This window comes from Balearica regulorum, chromosome 12 (assembly GCF_011004875.1).
Source record: "Balearica regulorum gibbericeps isolate bBalReg1 chromosome 12, bBalReg1.pri, whole genome shotgun sequence".
Lineage (NCBI taxonomy): Eukaryota > Metazoa > Chordata > Aves > Gruiformes > Gruidae > Balearica > Balearica regulorum.
In genome coordinates this window covers 19,881,414-19,904,418 of record NC_046195.1, presented here as the reverse complement: position 1 = coordinate 19,904,418, position 23,005 = coordinate 19,881,414, and the positions used below count along the sequence as shown (strand labels likewise).

General features: G+C 49.0%; 1 protein-coding gene across 3 annotated transcripts in view; it reads left to right on the top strand.

Annotated features, from left to right (window-relative positions):
- The first annotated feature begins 11,757 nt into the window (after positions 1–11,757).
- The window catches only part of ADAMTS17 (ADAM metallopeptidase with thrombospondin type 1 motif 17), a 196,179-nt gene continuing 184,931 nt past the window's right edge, over positions 11,758–23,005 (top strand). For all 3 annotated transcript variants that reach the window (XM_075763921.1, XM_075763924.1, XM_075763923.1), the window contains exons 1-2: positions 11,758–11,902; positions 12,631–12,992. In XM_075763921.1, coding sequence (XP_075620036.1) covers positions 11,833–11,902; positions 12,631–12,992 — 432 coding nt within the window. In that variant the 5' untranslated portion in view covers positions 11,758–11,832. The remainder of the gene's footprint in view (positions 11,903–12,630; positions 12,993–23,005) is intronic.

The following is a 23,005-nucleotide window of genomic DNA, read 5'->3' as shown; positions in this document are numbered from 1 at the left end:
TGCAGGTTTTTGGTCACGTGCATTGCTGCTTAACCTCATCAGCAGAGATTTCTCCATGCCCCTTCTCTGCTCCCCCCTGTAGTAGCAGCAATGTTACACGTACTGCTAAGGTACACTTGCCTAGTGAAGTGTACGCTGTTTGGTATAGCACATGTGAGAGGGAAGCTTTCACAAAGTGCTGGGACATAATGGGGGAGAGGGGAAATCATTGGCCAGAAAACAGGAAAAATACAGTTTCACTTTCTGTCCTGTCATCCATGTGTGTTAAGATCTTAAGCAGCAGAGAGGAGCTGAAGCCTTGACATTAATCCCTTGTCAAAGAATGGGATTCCCAATCGAGGAAATGGAGGTGATCAAAGCAATGTAATCTTCACCCTAGCTGACTACAGAGAACTTCAAGTCAGGCTCTGAGAGTTTATTTAACCGCAGTACCCTCTGTGGGATTACTTGAGGTTTCTAGCTTAATAGAAGACAAAGCTGAAAGCACAGGTCTAAGCTTCAACATATGACTCTGCAAATACAAAGTCATAACAAGCCATGAAGGATAATGTTGTTGATGTTCCAATAGTCTGAAGATTTATGAAAATATCTTCTATTTACTCAGCTGGGAAGAGCCCTGTTGTTCTGGAGTTTTGTTACCCCATAAAGCATTCAGAGGAGACCCCGTAATCATTCCAAAGTCAGAAAAATTAAGTGGAATAACAAGTATAAACCATATTCACAGTGACTTTGAAGTGCAAGAAGCATGTCCTTGTAGCCATAGAATATAACTCTGCTTTGAGCCGGGCTGGGAAGAAACAGCTCCCAGGCAGTTGTTTCAGGTGGTGAAAAGTCCATATTTTTCCTTCCACAAAATAAGGTGGTCTAAAAATAATGTTAGAGTTGAGCAGTGAAATAGATGATTAAATTCCCACTGAAATTCACAGGAGCTTTCCCGTGATGCTGATGAGAACTGGATCCAGATCTCTAGTGACCAGATAAAATGATAAGGGCAGCACGGCACCACATTCTCCAGCCATGAGGAGCAGGGCACAGCCTCAGTGTTTCCTCCTCCTGTGGCCCAGGGCGAAATCCTCCCCAGAAATGAGATCTTATCTCTACAGGACACTCACCTGAACACAGTTCTGGCTTTACCTCTGCCCAAACCGGGCACGTATCTCTTGAAAGACATCCCTGGGAAAGCGGTCCCTCCTCTTTCAGTTGGAACTGGCATCACCAAGAATCAGAAAGCAAAGCAGTAACAAGGGTAGGATGAAAAAAAAACCCCAAGAGAAGGAGGAGGAAAAAGATGGGAGTTCGGTAAACCTGGGGATCAGCCCTCTCCAAGCAGCAGAGGTCAGCTTTGCCTGGACCGTGAGGTGAGCTCTGTAGCCAGGACAACTCCTTTTCCCTGAGCACCAGCAGTTTCAGATTGAGCCCAGCCGATGGGCTCCTAAGGCAGGAGCAAAGGTAGCAGGATCTGGGAAACACTCCTTTAGAAAATTCCCAGTAAGTGAGTGAGTGGACAGGGAGGGACTCAGCTGGGGCTGGCCCAGGGTAGCCACAGGTGGAGGCCAGCAGACCTGCAGCCATGGTTCACCTCCAGTTGCTGAGCAAGTCTGACTCCCCCTTGAATCTTGCCGTCGGTTTTTGTTTTTTCCGGGCCAAAATGTTTTCATACATTTCCCTATTGCATTTACTGAACTTGGAAATTGCCCCCCACATCCATTTCTGTGCTGCGGTTTCCCAGTTACTCAGTTACGATTCTGCTCTGACATAAAATCCAAGCAGGAGGGAAGCTGAGATGCTCACCCCTTCCCCTGCCCTGGCACGTATGGCCGACGCAAAGGAAATTGTAAACCAGCACCAACCACCACGTCTCTGCACTGTGAACTGCAAATATGGCTGCTCTATCTCTTGTGGGCAATGATTATTGTTTTTTAACACTTAGGAACTTACCCAAAGCAAATGTAGGGGCTCAGCCACAGTTTGTGGAGCTGCCAGCATGCAGCTGAGCATCCTTGTTCTGGGCCATGGAAGGGCCACGCTCCTTTCACTGAATGTTAGCGAGAGGAAGACAAATTCCTGCTCTGTAACGCAATGTTGAGGACAGGGAAACCTCTAAGTTTCTTCATTTTTGCACACCAGAGAGGATTTTACTGCCTGTCGAGGGAATGGGTGCTCCTCTGTCCTGTCGTATGATGGAGCTGTAGGTGCTGGGGTGAAACTCGCAGCAAATAGCACTATTGGTCTCTGGGCCAAGGCAGCCGGCACCGGGCACGGAGGAAAGATCTCATGTATGGGAAAGAAATGTCCCTCGGGCCTTCCCCCTGCTCTGGCTGTCAGCTCCCTTTGGAAAGGCCAGAGTAGCGCTGCTGGCCTGTACGTGCTGCATGCAGCGGTGAGAAAGCTGGAACACCTATGCCATTAAAAATGTGTATATTGGTTACCTGGTTATTGCTGCAAGGGCCCACGAGGTGGCAATAGTAGGACACTGCTCCCTGCTTGGACACGGCTCCCATGTAGCATTTTTGACCATTTTTTGCCCTTTAAAACAAACTGATTCTATGGAAGATTCTGGTGCAAAAGTGTTTCTTGCAACTGGCGGTTTCCACTTGGTCAGTCTCGAACTGTGAAACAAGTGTCTGGTACGTCACCAGTAAAAAAAAGTAAAAAAGCACTACAAATTTTACTGAGAGTGAGTGCGTGGTACCCGTCCAGAGGACCAGCGTGCCGGTGTCCCGAGGGCTGGCATCTACCTGCGTGTCACCAGTGGCCCTCTCCCCGAGGTGCAGCGCTCTGCTCCTGACCCCCCTGGTACCAGAGCTGTACCTGGTGTATCTGGGGGTAGGGGCTGGGGAAGAAAGGATGTTAACTCTGCTCTGGCTCTGTTTTACTGTCTGTACTTTTTTGTATTTTCTATTTAAACTACATATTTGTCAAGCCACAGGGTCTGCAGATGATAGTAAGTCCCTCCACACCTAGATCTTTAATGTCTGTAATGCAAATAAGGATGACAAAACTCTCAGCATAACGATGGTTACACTGCCATTCCACCTTAGGAGACACGCTCTCCACCCCAAGCATCTGAGGTGCTCTGTGTGTTGTGCCATTGCCAACAGTAAAGCAAAGCTCTAAGAGTGGAAGAGTTTGGACCATGCTCAGTGTGTGCATCTGCAAGGGAGGGAGCAGTGGGACATCACACCCCAAACACAAAAAGAGATGGAGACTGAGGAGCAGTTGCATCTTGAATCCTTTAAATCCAACAGAGGCTGAGCTCATGGCCAGAGAAACCCAAGGATCTGGGAATGCCAAGAAGTGGCTTTGTGTAAGAAAACCCCCCTGTGAGCATGCACTGGGAGGGCACCCTACCCCACGTACCAACCATCTGGTGCTGTTATGAAGGGAAGAGGGGAGCTCCCCGAGGACAGCCTGTCCCCAGAACATGGTCCATCACCATACTGCTGAGTAGGTCGACCTGAGAGAGGGGGAATGCCTGTGCTGGTGGTCTGAGGGCTGTGAACAGCCCACCTTGCATCACCTGGCAACATCCCCACCCACAACTTTTACAAAGGCAGAAAGATGAATTAATTGGGTGCTGGCTGTCTGCTGGAAAAGACAAGGTACAAGGCAAGCTGCTCAGTGAATGGGGGCTACACGGCCCTGACAGGAACAATGTGCAGGGGTGCAGACTGAGCTTTGGGTTCTGTGCCCCAAGAACATTGCCCTAAAACATCTCCAGAACCACCACAGAGCACTGGCAGGAGGTACCACTGAAAAGTGCTCCCTATAGAAAGCTGTTTCCAAACTTCTTTAATGTGAATAAACAGCAGTCGCTGCAGCCCCAGGTTGAAGCACTCATTAGGTAGTGTTAAATGCTGGACGAACGGAGCTTTTTATAAATGCAGAGCAGAGACACAAACAATTAAGACCAAAATCTAGCAGTTCTAGGAGTTTTCCCCCAAGGACATCTCAGTGTCTAGGGGGTGGCACGGTGCGTACCTCCTCCCTTACTGCTGCTCTGGCTGGTTTGTGCCGGGAGGAAGTTTTGGGCTTGGGCTCCACGAAGGGTGTGCTGAGGAACCCAGCGACTCCATAGCTGTGCTAAGCCCTGGCTGAAATGGCCCACTGAGCCACACAAACAGCCTGCGCACTTCCACACTCCCCTCGAGCGTCAGCAAGAAGAAGGGATCTGTTGGTCTAAACAAGGTGCTTTAATCCCATTCGGCACAACCCTCGTGCTCAGGCTGCGCTCAGCTATGACTGTGTAGAGAGCTGGGAACTGATTTGCTTTGATAGTGGGGTGAAGCATTTCCTTGAGCTCTCTCCATGCATGGCTGTGCTCAGAAGCTGTAGACCATGAGTGGCAGCCTCTGTGGTTCCCACCTGACCTCAGCTCTTCTCTAGGTTTCTCTTTCAGAGCCAGGAGGCAGCTGGATTTGACTCGACTGTCCCAGCAGACTGAAGCTTCGGGGTTGCCTGTCTGGCTCTCACAGTGTGTGGGCTTTGCCATGGGCTGGTACCCAGCTGTGGGCGCAGTTTCCTCCGTCACAGCTCACAGACGGTGCCGGTGCGACTCCTTACTGCCAGCAGGTTACCTGAAACGCATCTCCTCTCATTCCTTGTGGGTGTCCAGCCCAGAGAGCCTGAAAGCAGGCAGTTATGAGAGTCCTAGAGTGATGCTAATATTTTGCTTTTATGAACAAATACTTGCAACCAAGCCAAAGTCAATTGCCAGCTCTGCTGGGAGAGAGGATCTAGCATCAGAGGAGGATCCCGATTCTGTTCTTGGTTCACTGTATGACCTTGCAAATAAAGATAATATTGGCCCCAAATGGACTGGGATGAGGTATTGGTGGCTGTTGTTGATTAAAGAGCAGGATGTGTTTCAGACTCCAGAAGGGTTGCTCCCTCTGGACCTCGCACTGGCCCTCCATCTGGCCGCTTCTTACCTAGTGACTCCGAGCAGACTTTGCTGACGTGGGCAGCCGGGTTTCCTTGCTGGCTGTGGAGGAAAAGGCAGCCCTTGCTGTCGCTTAGAAGAATGTGACTTGCACAAACTCTATCAAAGTGTGTGGCATTACAGATGTGGCAGCGCAATGGTCACAGCACATCCTGCCTGCCCTGCTCCTTTGTCCCCTGAGAACAAAGATGGTTTTACTGCTTTAGGTCAGCTCAAGAGCCCAAATTGTGGGGCTCTTTCCCCAGGTAGTTGCTCCAAGCGACCCTTAGGCTAGACAACTAACATAGATATGCAACATCAGTTGACCAAACATCCCAGTTTGCCCCTCCAGGCTGTGGAGCTCACACTAAAGGCTGTGGGACAGCATGTGCTGGAGGCTGAGGGCCCACAGCTCCCTCCCTGCTGGGGGTGTTTGTCCTCCTGGGACAGCGCTGGGGAATTTGCTGACTCAGTTGGGGGTGATGGGGAGGGAGCATGAAGACTGAGTGGTCCAGAGCGGGTAAACTGCAGAGCAGCCAAGTCTGGGGAGAAGGCTAACGAAACTGTATTGTGAATTTTTAAAAGCTCCAGGCAGTCAGAGGTTTTGGGCTGTGAACTCTGCACTGCTTCTGACAGTGGTGTTACAGTAATGCTTCTGCACAGGTCTGTATCCAAAATGGGAGCGACCAGGAAAATTTGCACAAACTTGAGTAAAGGATTGGTCCTGTGGGGAAAAGTAACTCTGAATGCTGTTGCATTGTTGGTGCTATTACTGCTCATGGATAAAAGGTGGAGATTTTTGATTGATGAATTTGTGTAAAAATTAGCTCAAGTGGTTTAATGAAACTTTGAGGGCAGCTTGGGAACAGCTTGAATACAAGAGAAAAGAAGAAGGATTACACAACAAAAGTCCAGAGCAACGATTACCTGAGCACATGGGCTTGGGGTTGTTTCACTTCCACAAGAGAAAAGGGATGTTTTACAGATCCAGGCTGGGGGGCCAGTGTGGCTTGGCCTTGGGACACGGTTCTTCCTTGGCTCTCTGCCCCCATCCAGTGGTGCTTGTGCTTGGAGGACAAGCCCCTTCCACCTTGGTGTCCCCCCCACTCATAGCCCTGCAGCTCCAGTGGGCTGTGAGGAGGGGCACCCCAGCCCTGCAGTGCCTGGTCGTGGGCCCCCTTCTCCAGGGATGGGAACGTGCCTTGCTGGCTGGAGGAGAGCAGGCTCCTGTGCCATGACCCACCTCAGAGCCCCCGCCACAGTGCTTGAGGAGGGCCCCCGACCCCCGGTAATCCCTGCTCGTGGGGATAGTGAGTTTTCTGTTTGCTTTGCAAGTGTAATTGGCCAAGACGCTGTGAAGGGAGGAGAGAGTGCTCAAGGGAGAGGTGTTAAAGAAATAGGAAAACATTATTAAGAGTGATTTAAGTCGGCAGTTTCCCTTATTAGTGCTTTCATGATGGAAAGAAGCCACTTTAGGTCTGTGTGGTTGCACTGGGCCACCATGTCCAGGCCCCTGTAGACATCCACGCAGATGGCTGTAGTCTTGTGCATCCCCTCAGCATCACCTCTATCTCTGTTCCAAGCCATGCACCACCTTCTTGGTTTACAAATCTCCTCCTCCGGCTTCTTGTGCCCTGCTGCAAGGAATATGCAGAGAAGGAGGAGCCTTACATGAAATACTCGCTTTCAGGGGTGGTGATCTTCATCCGAAGCAGGTGTTGGATACAAAGGGAGATGTTGGAGAGGAGAAGGGGAACACCAGACATGGGATATGACCAGCTGAAGGACAATGCAAAGGAAAGAGGGAGGTGGTGCCTGCATGAAGGGCTCTGCTGTTGTCAACTCCAAGCATTCAGAACATCTGTCTCCACACCAAAAAAGAGATCAATGGCATCGTTTTTTGAGAAAGGATTATTTTAAGCAATCCTGTGGTTGGGAACTTCTTCATTTGCTCCCGGGCAATAAGCCTCCAGGCTTCTCACAGCTCACATTTCCCAGCCTGTCATGGGGTCAAACATGGAGTGATGGAGTTAAATGAGAAATCAGTCTCATGATTGCAGGAGTCAAGGCCTGGAGAGGAAAAACCCAAACAAACCATAAAACAGAACAAAAGAAAGTGCCAGCTATTCCCAGGTTCCTGATAACATCATCAGAGGTGGCAACACTGGACTTCATAAAAAGCCTCGCTGAACTTTAGGGTCAGCCTCAAACAACCACAGCTCTTTCCTTTGTCCATTTGTTCCTGCATGCCTGGGGAGTGACGTGTGGCTGATTATTATTGCCTGGGTGATGGCTATCTATGTGCAGCTCTCAGATACCAAACAGACCCTGGACTAGTCTTGTCTGTGTTTAAAAACCCCAGCATGGTCTGGACGGAGGTGGTGGTACACTTTCATTTCTGATCTCTCTACACAAAGTGCTGCCTGCACTGGAGGGAGCAGATTCTCCCGGCACCCTGCATGTGTTACTCAATTCGGAGCATGTTCTTTTATATTCCTGGCTTTTCTCACCCACAGCAGCATGCGTGCAATGTCATTTTCTGCTCCTGACAGTGCTGCACCTTGATCCCTCCAAACATCTGCACCGAGGCAGCAATACCCTGGGAGGTTTTGTGCAGGCAGTGGTGCCACCGGTGTGGGGAGGTAGCCAAATCTTCACTCTCATGGGGGCAGGCGTGAAGTGACATGGGATTTCAAGTGTCCATTCCTCAGCCCCTATCCCACAGGAGTATTTTACTTCTCTTTTCTCTGTATTCTATGGAAATAATAGGATGTTTTTCCCCATTGCAGCTGGGTGAAGCTGTGAGGCCTCTGGAGACAGGCAGAGGGGAAGTGTTTGGAGGGAAGATCTCCTGAGAAAACCTCGTGCAATGCACTCTCTGTTTATTAGACACATGCAGCTCAACCAAAGCAAACTCCCTCTGACAAAAGGGAACCCTTGTCAGCCTGTGAATAAAGCTTTCTGCTAGGAAAAAGAAAGGGATAGGTCTGCTGCTATGGACTTACCTTAACTGAAGCAGGCTGTGTGTTCCCATGAGGACACAGGTGCCGGTGGCTTGGCTCCATCCCTGGACACCTCCAGTATCACAGTCACTTTTCTTTCTGCTCCTTATCCCCAGGGGCTCAGCAATAGGCTGTCCATTTTCAGCCAGATCACAGACAGATGTCCCAGAGGGAGTTTTTCTCTCACAGGCTCAGGAGAATTCAGGCTGCTGGAAGGAAAAACCTCATAAATGCCTCTGCTGAGGGCTGCCTCGGTGGTACTAGACACTGGAGACTCCACATGAAGGAGCACATCCTTAAACACCCTCTATCCAGGCAAGAAACTTTAACCAAACCTGTAGAAAATCCACTTATAGCACCTATAGAACTACTTGCATTTATGTGGTTGATTGTTTTAAATGACAAAAAAACTTTTCTTGGTCCCTACTTGTCATTAAACTGTCTCTGGCTTCTTTGGGGAGATATTTGCACGAGTAACAGTGGCACCCACCAGGCTGATGCCCAACCAGCCTGGCCAAAGTCTGCAGCATTAGGGCAGGAAGGAAATCCCCAACGCTCAAAGCTGCAGCGGGGTGAGGAGCTGTGAGGAGAGTGGGGAAGGCACCAGAGCGTCCTGGGCAGGAGAGCATCACCCGTGAGGTCGGGACTGCCTGCTCAGGACCAGGACAGGAAGGGTTTGGAGAGGGGTGGCTGGAGAGAAGGGAGAAGGCTGAGTAATGGCCAAGTTAACCCTTCGCGTGCTGGCATTTTCCAGGCGGCGAGCCAAATGACTGCTCGGGAAGATGTATGTAACACATGTCTGCAGTCTCCAAAGGGTTATTAACTGTGCAATAATGGCCATGAAACTTGGCTTCCTTGACATAACATTTAAAATTGCAAAAAAGTAAAACACGAGTTTCAGAGGGGGAGAGGGCTTGTTTCCTAGAAACTGTGGGGCCAAATCCACTCTCTGTGATGGTGAGAGAAGGAGAAACACACACACACCCCCCGGGCTAGGCGCAGGGGAGAAATGCAATCACTGCAAAAAGGACCACAGTCCCCTCCTGCCACACGCGTTATCCTTATCAGTAACAATTTCAAGATATTTCTGAAAAGCCCATGGTGTTAAATTAATGATGAAAGTCTGTGTCTCACTGGAGCTTTGGTATTTGGATTCAGTAAGAGCACCGCCGCTCCTGAGACAGTTTCCTCTTTTCTGTGGGTACCTCTGCGGGGGGTTGTCCCTTGCTCCTGGCTCCAGCCCATGCCAACACCAAGGCCCGCTTGTGGTGTTGCCCCTGTCGTGGGGCGTTGCAGCCCGTTGGGCCCCTGCCCAGATGCTCTGCAACTCTGCGATGCTCAGCAGGGACCAGCCCTACCCCACTGCAGTCTTTGCCGGCCAGCCCAGCCGCTGAGCGGCTCCTTCCATGCAGTAAGTTACAGAGTTCTCTTTATTAGTGCCCCTCTTCTCCCACACTATTAAATTTATTCTTGCTCTGTATTGTTATTATTATTTTGGCAAAGGACTTTGGAAGGTGGGAGAAAGGATCTACTGAAAAATTAAGCAAATCTAAGCCCCCTCATCAAAACCTTTTGAGGGAAGAGACGAAGCACCAGTTTTGGTCCCTTAGCAAATGAAGACGGCTGGTGGTCTGGGTTTAAACATGACTGTTCAGGGCTCAGGCCAGATTTGGCAGCTCACAAATCAAATTGCCTCTCGGTTCTCAGGAGTGGAGGATCGCCACGGGTGGAAGAGCTGTGGGGGAGCTGCTGCCCAGAGCTGCTGTGCCAGCCGGGGCTTGGAGGGAGGCGCTGAAATTGTTGGTTCACAACAGGTCAGGAGAGAAATTCAGGCTCTGAAGTTTTGTTTTAATCATGTTACATTACACTATTGACATACAGCAAGGTAGTCGGTCTCAAACTGAATTTTTGTCTCACTTGAATGGGGTCTGAGACAGTCCTTTTGCTTTGGTTACTTCTTGTTAGAGAGCAGACTGAGCCTTGAAAGAGACAGGAAAACACAGAGCTATTAAATCTCACCTGATCTCATGTTAAGAAAGTGAATTTGAGCCGTGGGTCCTGGCTTTGCCCAGATTGTGCCTGCTGGGAGCTGGTTGCAGGTCCTCAGTTTCACTCTTCCTGCTGACTGCTGGGAACATCCTCAAAGTGTCACCGCACTGGAGAGACGAGGAGTTCCCCAAGACGGCAGTAGGAGGTGGGACATCTGTGTGCACTCATGGCCGTATGGTGCTGCAGAAGCCCTGAGCAGGGTATGTCTTTCCAAGGTGCTACGCCAGCCCGCTGTGTGCCACAGAGTGTTCCTCCATGCCCGGGAAGAGCAGAGCTGGTGGGGTGAAGGGCTGGAGGCAACTCCAGGATTCTGGTTCTCAAGCAATCTCTCTAATTGTCACAGGAGCAGACCTCAAAGAAAACATGGTTCTTGTTGCCCATCCAATGCCTGAAAGAGAGAAAATGGTGTTAACCTGCTCACCTCTCTTACCAGTCCTTTTCCTAGATTCAAACAGCCCTTTTCTTAGCACTGCCCTTGCAGGGATGAGCATCCAAATCTAATTCCCCTTGCTTGCGACTCAGAGCCATTACCACTATCAGTACAACTCTGGACAATTCTTGTGTAAGCGCTGCTCTGAGATCTGCCAGAGTCATTCACACTCTTTTATGGGCCTTCCTTTGAATTCTTCCACAATTTCAGTAACAAGGTTGCAGATTTTTGCAGAAGTTTAAACTCCGGGACACTGCTTTGCTGGGCCACAGCAGTTGAAAGCTGCTAACGCAGCTCTACTGTGGGGTCTTTACTGCTTTCCATGGTTCAGCCATAGCAGGAGGATCCAATCCAAAGCCGAAATCTTTCTACTCTTGGAAACCACCCTACTGCTTTTCAGCAGCGCCTGGACCAAGCTGACTTCTCCTGACCCCTGGGCAGCTGAGGACACGCAGGACGTGGCTCAGCCATCAGGTAGGAAGGATCTCAGTGAAAATGGGAGTTGTAGCACCAAGGTGAGGATGTGAGCGTCCCCTGCACCGAGCGGCAAGGGAAAGGGACCTGGCAGGTAGCTTCCTCCTCTTCTTCCTCTCCCAAACAGCCCTCTCAACTAGCTCAACTATCTGTCCTCCCTGCTTTAAATTAGTGTCCTCCTCTTGTCCACCAGTGTAAAAATCAATTTTTATATCTCCTGAGCTTTATGCACTTGTTTCTTGTTTTTCATCCACGTGATGAAAACAATAATCCTTCCAGGAGTATGTAGGATCATCGCCTAAGATCTTTGTGCAGTCATGTATTGCCAACCTCATTTTTTCCTGGTCTTCTGAGTCCTGGGACCAGTATTTCAGATGGCGGTGGAAAAACCTGCAGGAAATGAAGGAAAGGGTGAATTTTTCAAGACAGCTTCTGTAGCAGTGTCTAAATCCTTTCAGTAATGAGGAAAAGGGTATGCAGAAAACATGATGGAGAAGACCACCGGCTGCTGGTTGCCAGCCCTCCCACGCCTCACCCTGGGGTGTTTCAGGCGGCTTCACGGGCACCGGAGCCGCGGCGGGGCGCGGAGAACCGGCTGCAGAGACCCCAGCCAGGGCACGGGGGCGCGCGGGGAGGGGGGAGGCTGGAGGGGGGGGGCAGGAGAGGGCGCCCCCTGCAGGCCGTCCTCACCCACGTGTACCCCTCCCCGCGCAGGCCAGCCCTCCGCCCAACGTGTTCAGCTCGTAGCCAATAGAGGAACGCGGGGCGTGGTTAGGTGGGTGCTTTCGCCAATGAGCGCGCTGAGCCGCGGGGAGGGGCGTGGCCGGGCGCCCACCACGCCGGGGCTGTCGGCGGCGCTGATTACTTTTTCCGAGGGTGGGGAGGGCTCACTCCGGCCCGGGCTCCTGCCGCCGCCGCCGCCTCCGCTCCGCGCTGGGCCCCGCCGCTGCCATAAAATGTTTGACGGCTGCCTCCTGCCTCTCGTGTTTCCCTGCCTGCTGCTTTGGGGATTGGACGCCGGCACAGGTAGCGCTTCCCTCCCCTGGCTCTCCGCGCCGGCATCCCCTTCTCCGGCGGCGCTGACAGCCCTCGCCGCGGGCAGCCCCGCGTCGCGGGTTCGGCGGGGCGAGCGGCGGGCGCCAGCCCCGGGCGGCAGCGTGCAGGCGTAAGACCGCAGGGCATGCACCGGATCCCCTGCGTGGCCGCGGTCCCAGTCTGCAGGATTAATTGCTCCAGGCTTTTGTATTTTCTTTTCCTGTCCTCTCGCTGCTGCTGCTGTAACGTTTCATGTGGAAAGCTGCTGACTGTCCTTGGCTGCGGCTTCGGCTTGCTCTGCTTTTCCCCTTCTCCCTGCAGATTTTTATTGGGGTTGGTGAAATGCGATGCTTGTGTCTGAGCTATATATTTTTTTTTAATGATACAAGTAGCTTTAGCATTTGCTTTATTCCCCTCTTCCCTGCACATTTTTGTCCCTAATATATGTGTGCATATATATATATATATATACAGAGAGAGAAATAAATCCCTTTCCTACTCTGGCTCCATTGTCTCTGCAGCCTGTTCACAATTTCCAGTGCATGAGTATCTGCGCTGAAATCCGAGCGCAGGGCTGTCCTCGCCCCGGCAGGACGGGGCGTCCCCGCGGGGAGGGGTGGGGGGGCTGGCGGGGCACAGAGCCCCTGGCCGCACCGTCGGGCCGCGGGACCGGCCCGCGGGGGTGCGAGCGCCTGAGCTTCTCTCCTTCTCGCCTGCAGCTGGCGGAGCGGAGCTGGAAGTGGTGATCCCGGAGCGAGTGGCGCTGGAGAAGATCCACCTGCTGCCGCCCGCCGTGCGAGGGGATCGCGGCGGCCCCCGGCGCCGGCGGGCGCTGTCGCGGCAGCGGGCGGCGGCGGAGACCCTGCTGCTCCGCCTGCCCGCCGCCGGCGCCGAGCTCTACCTGCATCTCCGCCGCGACCTGCGCTTCCTCGCCCGGGGCTTCGTGGTGGAGCAGCGGCGCGGGGAGGCGCGGCGGGCGCCCAGCCCCCGGCGGCCCCCGGAGGAGCGGCTCTGCTTCTACACGGGACACGTGCTGAACCGCAGCGACTCCTTCGCCTCCCTCAGCACCTGCGCCGGGCTGGTACTGCCACCCCGACCCGCCTCCCCTCAGCGCGGGCCGCCTCCCCGACCGTCCCCCCGGGCTGCGGCGAGCCCCTCCGCCTCCCCTCCGACGCTTTTCCTGTCAGCCCCGGGAGCTGCCCGACCCCCCGCCCCGCTCCCAGCCCGGCGGAAGCGGGAAGCGGCCGTTGGGTTGTGCCCGCACCTTACCTCAGCGCCGTGCACCTCCTGCGCGCTGTCCCGCCCGTCCCCTCGCCTCCCCGGGCCCTGGCGAGCGCGTCCCGTGTCCCCCGTGAAGACTTTCCTGTCAGCCCTGGCTCCCTGCCCTGGGAGCTGCCCCAGCCGCCCTGCCCCGCGGAGGCGGGAAATGGCCGTGGAGCTGTGCCCGCACCTCGCCTCAGCGCAGTGCATCTCCTGCCCAACCCCTCACCTCTCTGCTGTCCCACTGTGGGTTTTCTGTCTCCCCCGGCTCTCCATTGTAGGAGCTGCCCCAGCTTCAGTCATGCCTGAGGGGCCGAGGGCTTCAGCGCAGCGTGTCCGCTGTGGATGCGCAGCGGGGCCTGAGAATGCCGTAGAGGAACGTCCTGGCTGATGGACCCACCTCTTGTCACTATGCCCCCGCTCTCTGGCTGGCGGCTGGGTCCCACTGTGGGGATTTGGTCACTTGCCTGCCTGGCTCCCTCCTCGGGTCTTCAGCTGGCCCTTTCCCCCCAACTCGTGCAATCCATGTTGGTGTGCGACGGTGGTTTGTGGGAGCTAGAGTGTAGGGACAGCTGGTATGGGTGGAGGAGCCATCCTGCTCGGGGATGCTTTTCCCGCCTCCAGTGTCAGGATTTCTCTGCCTGAGGTTGTAGCGTTTTCAGGTGGCTCTGCAAGGCCATCCTGATATGAAGAGGTGATCTTGCATGGGACAGCCTTTCTGTTCCTCAGTGGTAAAGATTTAGATGATGGCCAGTTTGTAATTATTGTTGTAACTTGAAAGTACTTCAGCAGATCACTGGGGCGTTAAGCATAGACTCCCAGTACATGGTCCTGGGATGTGTGCTTAAGTTCTCGGTACAGACCTGTTGCTGATGGAGATTTAGTCTTAAACTTTGCAGTAAGCAGCACTTCATGAGCTCTGTCCTTGGGGCTTGGGCCTTCATTCCTGAACCATATGAGGGCGCTGTGTCTCAGGTTTAAAAAAAAAAAAAAAATGGCTCGGAGATGCTGAGTATTTGAGTGGCACGGTAAATCGAGCTGTGTACCACTGAGGGCTTTCTCAGTTTAAAACTGATATCTCCAGTTCAAGCTTTAAATCACTAACAGCTCTACGCTTTTGTCACTAGGCACGTTTTGTTAATCCTGTTCATGAAGTGCTGGGCTTCCAAAGCTACCTATTCCAGCAGAGATGAAAAGCAAAAACAGGCAGAGAAGGAACCTTTTTAAAAAGAGGAATGTAGTTGTAGGCACAGTATTAACTGCCTGAGATCGGGGAATGGAGGAGGGGGGAGTGAAAAAGATTGGCCATATTCCCAGTAGAAAAGTTGGAAAAGAAACAAGACTAGTTAGTCTTTGTTCATTACTCTCCAAATATGAACCACAATATTGCAATATCTGTTTGTATCATGTGAATTCTAAGCAATGACTGAATTGACATGACTGAGCTAGATGAACTTGGGATCAGAAAGTGATCCGTGTCAGTGCTGCTCATTTGTGGCACCTTTTGGGGACCAAAGCCAATACTGCCACATGTGTAAGTGGCAGTGTTGGTAAAGCTCTGCTTGCCTTTGCCTGCAGATCTGGTCTTGGAAGCACTGAGAGTGGTGTGGGAAGAAGTGTTGAGAGAGATGTGTTTCTGCGTGTTGGGATAGTCCTTTCCTATTAGAGGAATCCGTTCATTTGCTCTTCATTCAGATAATCACCAGGAATGGGAGAAGGGGTCAAAGCAGACACATGATACATATGAGTGAAAGTTTATAACACCTTTGTGAACTGAAAACTAGAAAACAGAAAATTGAAGTGTCTTTAGGATGAACCTAAACTTAAGGTGAACCTCATTAAATTTTGAAACAGCTTCATTAAATTGATCCACATCACCATGTAGACCACCTTATTCTAGCTAAATGGACCTTTTGGTTTCTTAATCCAACATATTGGATTTTAGCCTGCTTGCAGTGTTTACGCAGCCTTTTGCAGTGGCCATGCTAAACCAGCATACTGGTAGTGAAAGCTATGCAATTTAGTGGCAAAATGTTTTCTGGGATCAGAGGAATTAAGAGTTTGCCTCAAATTATCTAGGAAGTCTTGAATCTGCCATGAGTGGAACTGAGGTTAGGTGACTTTAGAGCTCAATTTTTTTGCCTCCTAGCCTGGCAATTTAAAATACCAAGACCATCACTACAGAGGGTTTTGAATTTTTCCATTGCTTCCTTAAGCCCTGTTTGCAGCAGAAAGAATAAGGCTTTGCCCTCAGCAGCAGCACAGCTTCACGGGTGGCAATATGGATAAGGTCTGCATGCTGGGCTAGGAGAAAGACCTTGGTAGTGGAAACTCTACAGCCTGTTTATCCTGGCACTTGTCTCCTGAGCAGTGCTAGCGCTGCAGTGGGAGATTTCCTGAAAACTCCAGTGTGGGAGTGCTCATTGGACTCGAACTGGGTGATCAGGACATCGCATTCAGAAAAGCTGGTTGCAAAGAAGTAAGAGTAAGTAATAATACTATATCCTGATCTCCAGCTGGCCCAGACTTTGTTGTAATCATATTCCTTAACCATGCCATAAATCACACAAAAAGTGATATAAAATGATCAGTGCAAGTAGAGTTCTAATAAAAACAAAATCCCTGACACAGTGGCATGAAAACTGAGCTACAACCAGACTGAGCAATTGCTTCCTGGTAATGATATCAGATTCCCAGTGTGGCATCTAAAGGTTGTGTTTTGTTTTTTAAACTCTGCTCGCAGATGCTGCTGTTAACCAGTATGTGGTCTGTTGTAGTTTCCTGCTACAGCTTGCAATTGCATCGAGAAGGGTGGCCATAGTCTTGTAGCTACGTTAGGCCATAACACATTTAGGACTGGTGTACCTAAGGTCTCATCTGCATAGTTAAAGTACCGTGTGTGAGGATGCTCCAACCCTCCTGTCCCTCTTGATGACTTGGGAATTGCAGTGTAGACAGGACGTACTGTGTCCCTGAAAAGCACTTCAACTTGGCAGGGCTACGTCCCATCTGGGGAACGCAGTCGTGTAAACACTTGGATTCTGACCACGCCGCAGGACTGAACTGTCCTTTCCTGGTGCTGAGGAGACACAGGCAGGAGCAAAGTTCTGCAACTTGTCGTCTGACCGACACTAGGAGACAGGCAGTACAGGAAATTGCCTCTCTTTTGGAAAGTTCCACCTTTGTAAGGCCTCAGTGTGTGTTACTTTGAGTTGAGGTGCGTAGTGGACTAAGGTCTCTGCTTCTGAGATCAGTTCCTAGATGACACGTGTTAGGTCTCCCTCCAGCAAGGAAATTCCAGTTTGCTCAATACATCTCAGAACTACTCATTCATTGCTTTCAGGTGCAATTTCACAGTTACATTTTGACGGTTGCTGTCTGCATGCCGGCCTTATCCTCTCTAGCAAAGTCTGGCAGAGCAGTGCTACCTTCTGTAGAGCTTTTTTAACTGAGAGCAGAGTAAGGAGGTCCTTTCAGCACCATGTACTTGGGCTGTGATTGTAACAATGCTTTCTCTGAGTCCCAGCAGGGCTTATCAGTCCTGTGGACCCAAGATAAGACAGATAGGCAGGGTCCTGTACCCTTTGGGGAGACTTCTTTCCAAGTTGTACATCGCAGAATTCTTCCTCAAGCTATCTGCAAAATATGGGATTCCTAAAGACTTCATTTGATTTATTAATTTTTTACTTTTTTTTTTTATACTAGAGTCACTTTCACATGCTGAAGTGCTGGACTGCTATGCAGTCTGTTGGACTGCAACATCAGTACCTTACAACTGGTGTAGGCTTTTCTATTTCTTGTACCAAAATTTTTGAAACAGTTACAGTTTTAAGAGGGTCATGGGTTCATGTTAAAATGAACATTAGGTTTTGACTTAGAAAGACACTTGAAAACTCTTGTCTGTTAGGAAACTTATCTGAAAGCTGAAAATCACTGGGATGGATTTAGAGGCAGAGTTTTAACTGCAAGTAACTTCTCTTTTTTCATTTTGAAATCTAGAATCTCTGACTTTGGGTTCAGGACTGCTCATTGGCCTGTCTCTAGTTAAAGTGGATTGTCATTCTCAAGTGAGATAAGAGAAGAGGTTGTGGCTCCCTCCTGTTCAGGCTCATTCATTTAACTTTTTCACACCACATTTTCATCTCCTTTGAATTCAGAGAGACTTCCCTGTGCAGACTGGGTCAGTGGTAGTGGATGATGTGCATTACAAGGGCTCATGGAATGAGAACAGTGATGTTCTTGTTATAGGATGGAATACAGTAATTGAAGCTACACCATAAGAAATACATGCTGGAAGTCAGGAAACAAACATTTTGCAGTATTGTCTCATACAATCTATGCAGAGAAGAAAACAGCTTCTTTTCTTCCAAGCTTCATGTACGTTTACCTTTGTTAAACCTCATGCAACTCCTGGTGGACAAATCCAGCTTGTTAAAATATTTCTGAATGGTGGCTCTTTGTTCTGCTGTGTCCCCTTCACTTGGTACCATCCGCAAACTTCGAGAGGGTATAGATGTAGACAAGCTTTGGCAAGTAGGGGCAAGGAGAGATGATAGAGCTTCCCTCTGGACCTTGTGTTAGCCAGGTGTTTCCTTTTTTTCAGGTAGGTTGGGCAGAGATGCTGTAAGTTTGGTGGCGGTGATAAGGGAAAATGGTGATTATTACAGAGTTGTGACGGTGCATTTGGGTACTAAACAAGGTTAAATACCAGAAATGTATTTCCCAGTTAGCTGGGCAATTCTGCCCCTGCTATCGCCCACATTGCTGTTCACCAATGATGCTGTGGGACCAGACACAAACACTGTTTGGATGGATAGCTTCTTCTAGGGTCTCTGGACTTCCACTGATTTCCACGTGGGTGTAAGTGCCTATGCAGGAACTGGATGTCTCCGTGTGGTTTTGGATGGAAGGCCAGTCAGGCAAAAAGAACTGAGTAAGTTGGACTGCAGCCTCCAGGGAGTGAGCAATAGCTCAAAGGATTCCTGGTGAAATGGTAATTCTGCTCTGTCCTTGGGAAAAAGAGGAAGAAGAATATAGAAGAGGCTGCAGTCTGTTGGTTTTAAGCCTGACTCTGGTTATCAAGGGGAGAGTAAGCGATTACAATGGGTAGGTCCAAAGAGCACTTCCCCTGGGGGTTTGTCCTGTTTCTTAGGTACTTCAGATTAGTGCATTGTCACTTTGGAGGTGTCTGCCTTTCTTTATTGACTGTGGAGGGAGATGATGCCTGGTTTAGAGCAGATGTCTGAAGTTTGGTGCCCTCAATCCCTGTCCAGTGGTAGTGAGTGTTTTCTGTGTGCAACAGGGCGGTGCTGCCCTTCAGGTGACTGCAAGAGCCTCTGCTGTTATGGGAAGCAGGGCAGTGCAGGCATGCTAGGATTGTAAGATAGATACGATTTCCCCTGAGGAAACCTTTGGCTCTGCTGAATTCTCTTGTCTGGGAGAGGAGCTGTCTGGCATTCATCCATAGCTGGTCCATGAGCTGGAAAGTTAAACCTCTTAAAATTATCGTGCTGGGTTTCTTTGTGCTGGGATTTTCTTTCCTCTTCCACAGTGGACAAAAGGGAGAGCACGTTCTGGTTTCCTAGTTTAGCAGACTCGGAGGCTGGGGCAGGCTGGGACAGAGGTACAGTCAGATATTCCTGGGCACGATCTGCTCTCACAACTGAGCGTAGACCTGAAATGATGCTGGAGCACGACCTAATTTAAAGCTCTTGTTTTAAATTTGGTTGGATTTCACTTGTAAATAACAATTAGGTTAAAGCTGAAGCAGGGTTAATAAGGATGAAACTGAAAGCCACGTGAAGTTTATTAAACTGTATTCATGTTGGATTTTGTTCTTCACTTTAAATATTAACTTCCTTTTAACTTTGAGGAAATGGTTAAACTAAGATTTACAGTGTAACAGTTGAGAAATTGAGAAGGGGATGGAATTTGTCAGATGTTTAAAACTTTTCAGCGTGTTCATATGCATGTAACTAATGAACACTTAGGAGCAAAAGAAAAATCTGTTAAAGATTCAGCATTTCACAGATCCTGTTCAAAGACTTTGCAAAAATAAAAAGGGCTGGAAAAACAGTGTTAACTGTTGGAGAGTATTAACGTGTGGGAAGGTCCAGAACCACGTGTAGAGAACATTGGAGATTTGGATTCCCGTCCCAAGTTAGCCCTCGAGCTGCTGTAGCTCCACCAGTACTACCAGGGGACAGAGTCAGAATAGCGAAGCCAGTGAAGCAGGACAATGTGATTACAAATACTATTTGTGTGTCAGGATTAACAGTCCCGTTGTTACCGTTGTGATTTCGGTGACAGGGTGTGAGGACCTTCCTCCTTTCCCTGCTGTCATTTAGCCTGAGAAAACTCCAGTGGCAGGGAAGATAGTGCGTAGAAGAAGAGTGAACTATTGGTGGTACGAGAGTAGATTAGAGAGTGAGTAGATTGCTTCATTGACCAATGTATGTATAAAACTCTGGTTAAGAACATGTGAGAATATTTTGGTGGTTTGGAGAACAGGGTCTTTTTGCAATTGAGCAATATTGAGCTGACTCCTAAATTTCCTTAATATGAAAGATATAGCCACTGTTAAGCACAGTGGTGAGTGGGGCTGTAGTGGGAAGCATGGATTATTGTTTATTTTAATCAACTTGTCAGTTTAGTTGCCTGCCTCTTGAGGATGAAATCATTCCAACCTTTCCTGTTAGCTGAGCTGCGTGATTCTGTCAGCTATATGGTCCTGCCATACTAACTGTAAAATCCAGGTTAGGTTAATAATGCAGAATATGATGAACTTCTACACCCCTCTGAATTTTTGGGCTCCCGATGCCTCCTTTGTCTCGGGTGCTCTGGGATAGTGGGGCTAGGCAGCAGTTGCTTTCCCAGACACTAAGCAATACTGGGGTCTGGCACAGTGGCAGGTCCTGTTTGTACTGGCTTTCACAGTGAAAGAAGGACGAGAGGGAGTAACCCAGCTTTTGATATGCATCTCCCCAGGCAAACATGAATTGGCAGATCCAAAGCATTTTATTTAATTGAAATGACTTCCAGAGATGTGGGAAAAATAGCTCTGACAGTTACATGGTCTTCTGTTTTACTTCTTTATCTTCAAAATCCAGCTTTCTGCTGTCCCTGAACATCACACAGACTAGAGAAGAAAAGCGTAGAGTATTTGTCTAGTGCTGATGTCTGATATCTTATGCTGACATTAGCACAGTATAGTATCTGGTAGTTGGAGGATTTGAGGGAGGCAACATGAGGAATGCATTTCTTACAGAAAAAGCAAAATAATGACCAGAGTATTCAAGTTACCATGTCCAAAAGATCTCATCTGGGCCAACAGGTTTGAGGACTCTTTAGAACCCAACAGGCAAATTTGGGGAAAAATTTAACTCCCTAGGAGTTTTTTTACAGGCTCAACCCTGCAAATCCTTCCTGCTTGAAACTCTACTTGGCTTGTCAGATTAAACTTGAGATTGCTTCTTAACCTATTCCATGGTGAAGACGCATGGCTCTTTCCCTCCATAGGTTTCACAATTCCAAAGCAAATGTGAAACATAAGTCCTTTCCAATGGTTTAAATTATTTTCACACTTGATGCCAGAAAGTTGGGATAATGTCGGGTGGTGATGAAACTGACTACTTCTTACATATTTTTGGCACCAACAAAAATGGTTGGCAGTCTTTCAGGAGCTCTGGTGTGGCTTTTAGTACCATGGCACCAGATTTACAACCTTTCTTCTAAATAATTAAAACCTATATTAAAAAAGGGGGTTGGGGCTACCTCCCAGCTGGAAGATTGGATGGAACAAGGAGGGGAAGTAGTGGAGAGCATCATAAAGGAGGCTGGAAGAATAAGTCACTAGAGCTTTTGCTGTCTCTGAAACAATTCTGACAAAGCCCAACTTGTAATTTAAAGGAAGAGGCAGACCTTTTGGAAACTCCAGGAGACAGTGGGTCTTGTAAACAGGTATTCATTCTGTAGGGCCAAGAAATAATGTCAATTTTTCTTTGTAAATGGGAGCCCTTCTGGGAGGTGTCAAGGCATTTTATACTAAATCAGTGCCCTTGCCCCAAGAGCAAGGTCTCTTTTGAAAGACCTCAGAAGACGTGTCTCTTGTCTCTTTTGAGGCAGGAGACTAATTGTTACCACAGTGCTTTGCAGCCATGGCAAATAGAGACACTGATTTTTTAATTTATTTTTTTCCAAGTGCACTTTTGAAATTAGTGATGCTTTCTGAGAGATCCTGTTTTTTCCTGAATGCTGTTCAGTTAGGACGGCTGTCAAAGGAGAAGAGCTCTCATTTCTGTTAGCAGAAATTCCTCTTGCTGGAAATACTAGGCCAAAGGGATTTCCTGGGTGTACGTGAGGACTGAATTTGGCAGGAAGGTGTGGAAATGTACAATATACAGTATGTATGTAATGTATATTATAAATCATATTAGTACAGTCAGCTGTTGAATATATAGTATTTGCATGTACGTGCAGAGCATTTATTTGGATGGTTGCCTGGCTGGCACAGAATGCAGGGGACTGCGTGAAAAAAAAGTCTGGTTTCTCTTTATGTGTATAGGATGGGTGCTATAGGCCCGCAACCTAGCAGGACCCCTTTGTAAGCTCCTTTACCTCTAGGGTGTACCATAGGCACAATCTGATGCCTCCTGGCAGGCCAGATGAGGCCTTTTGTTGCTAGCAGGAGAAGTTGGACCAGACCTAGAGAGTTCTCTCAGGGGGGTATATGGCAAAGAGCTGCATTTTGAGACTTTTAATTGCAATACAAATAATCATTGGATTAGTACAATGAAAAGTAAGTAAGAAATGCTCATTGTACGTATTCACTTTCTCCAATGTGTTATAACCTCAGAGCTGATTACTAAACCTGGAGGCTTTGTGAAGTTTTAAGGTGTTATCTTTGCATACACTCTCTTCTTTTCATGCCAGAAAAGGCGTGGAAAAGGCATAAAAGAACCTCAAAAACTCTGGTTTGCAAGCAGAGCAGGGCTCTCCTGGGGCAGAAGCTGCCTTCCAAAGATGTTCTTGCCAACCCTGGTGTAAGATCTGGACTTGGTGCAAGAAAGGCAGGGGTTTAGTGCTCTGACCTGTAGCCTATGGAGTCTACTGTTATTGAGACAGGGTCTTTGCCTTCCTTGTGTTACTTACGCCAGGGATGGTGGAAAATCTCATAACTGGGAAGGTACAACAGTCCATTCCCAGCTTGACCTCTGAAACCCAACCCGTGGCTTGCAGGGAGAGCAGTGCTTGCTGTGTGGCCACTACTGTAGTCATGAACAGGCATTTGGTCTCTATTAAAAAAGAAAAAAAAAGTGGGTGGCTCTGCAAGTTACACTTACAACATCAGTTCACTTAGTGTTGTCAGCAAGAGTGACATATATACATAGGTGGTCTTCTGTTTGTACGCACTTTCACCTCTTTGCTCTACTGAGATAGTAAATGCCATTTAATAACAACGCAATTCTAACTGGCAATTAGAAAGGTGATTATGAAAGGATTTCTGTTACTAGGATTTATTTGTTCTCATGTGAGCTGAGCATCTCATAAGACATACCCATTTATGCTTTCAGCTAGCTGCTGTAGCTGGAGGGAGAGGAAGAAGGGAAAGGAAAGGTGTTGACAAGAACCACCTATCTTTTCTTTGTACATGTACAGTGCACAATGATATAGTGCTCAGTGATATAAAAATAAATACGAGAAGCAGATGAAGTTCTTTAGTCTGTATTGTGCAGACCGAACACAATCATAATCACTTTTCTTTTCCTCACACTGTGAATAATGATTGCAGTGAAATGGTCTAGGTTCAGACTGGGTTGATAGACAAGGCTAGGA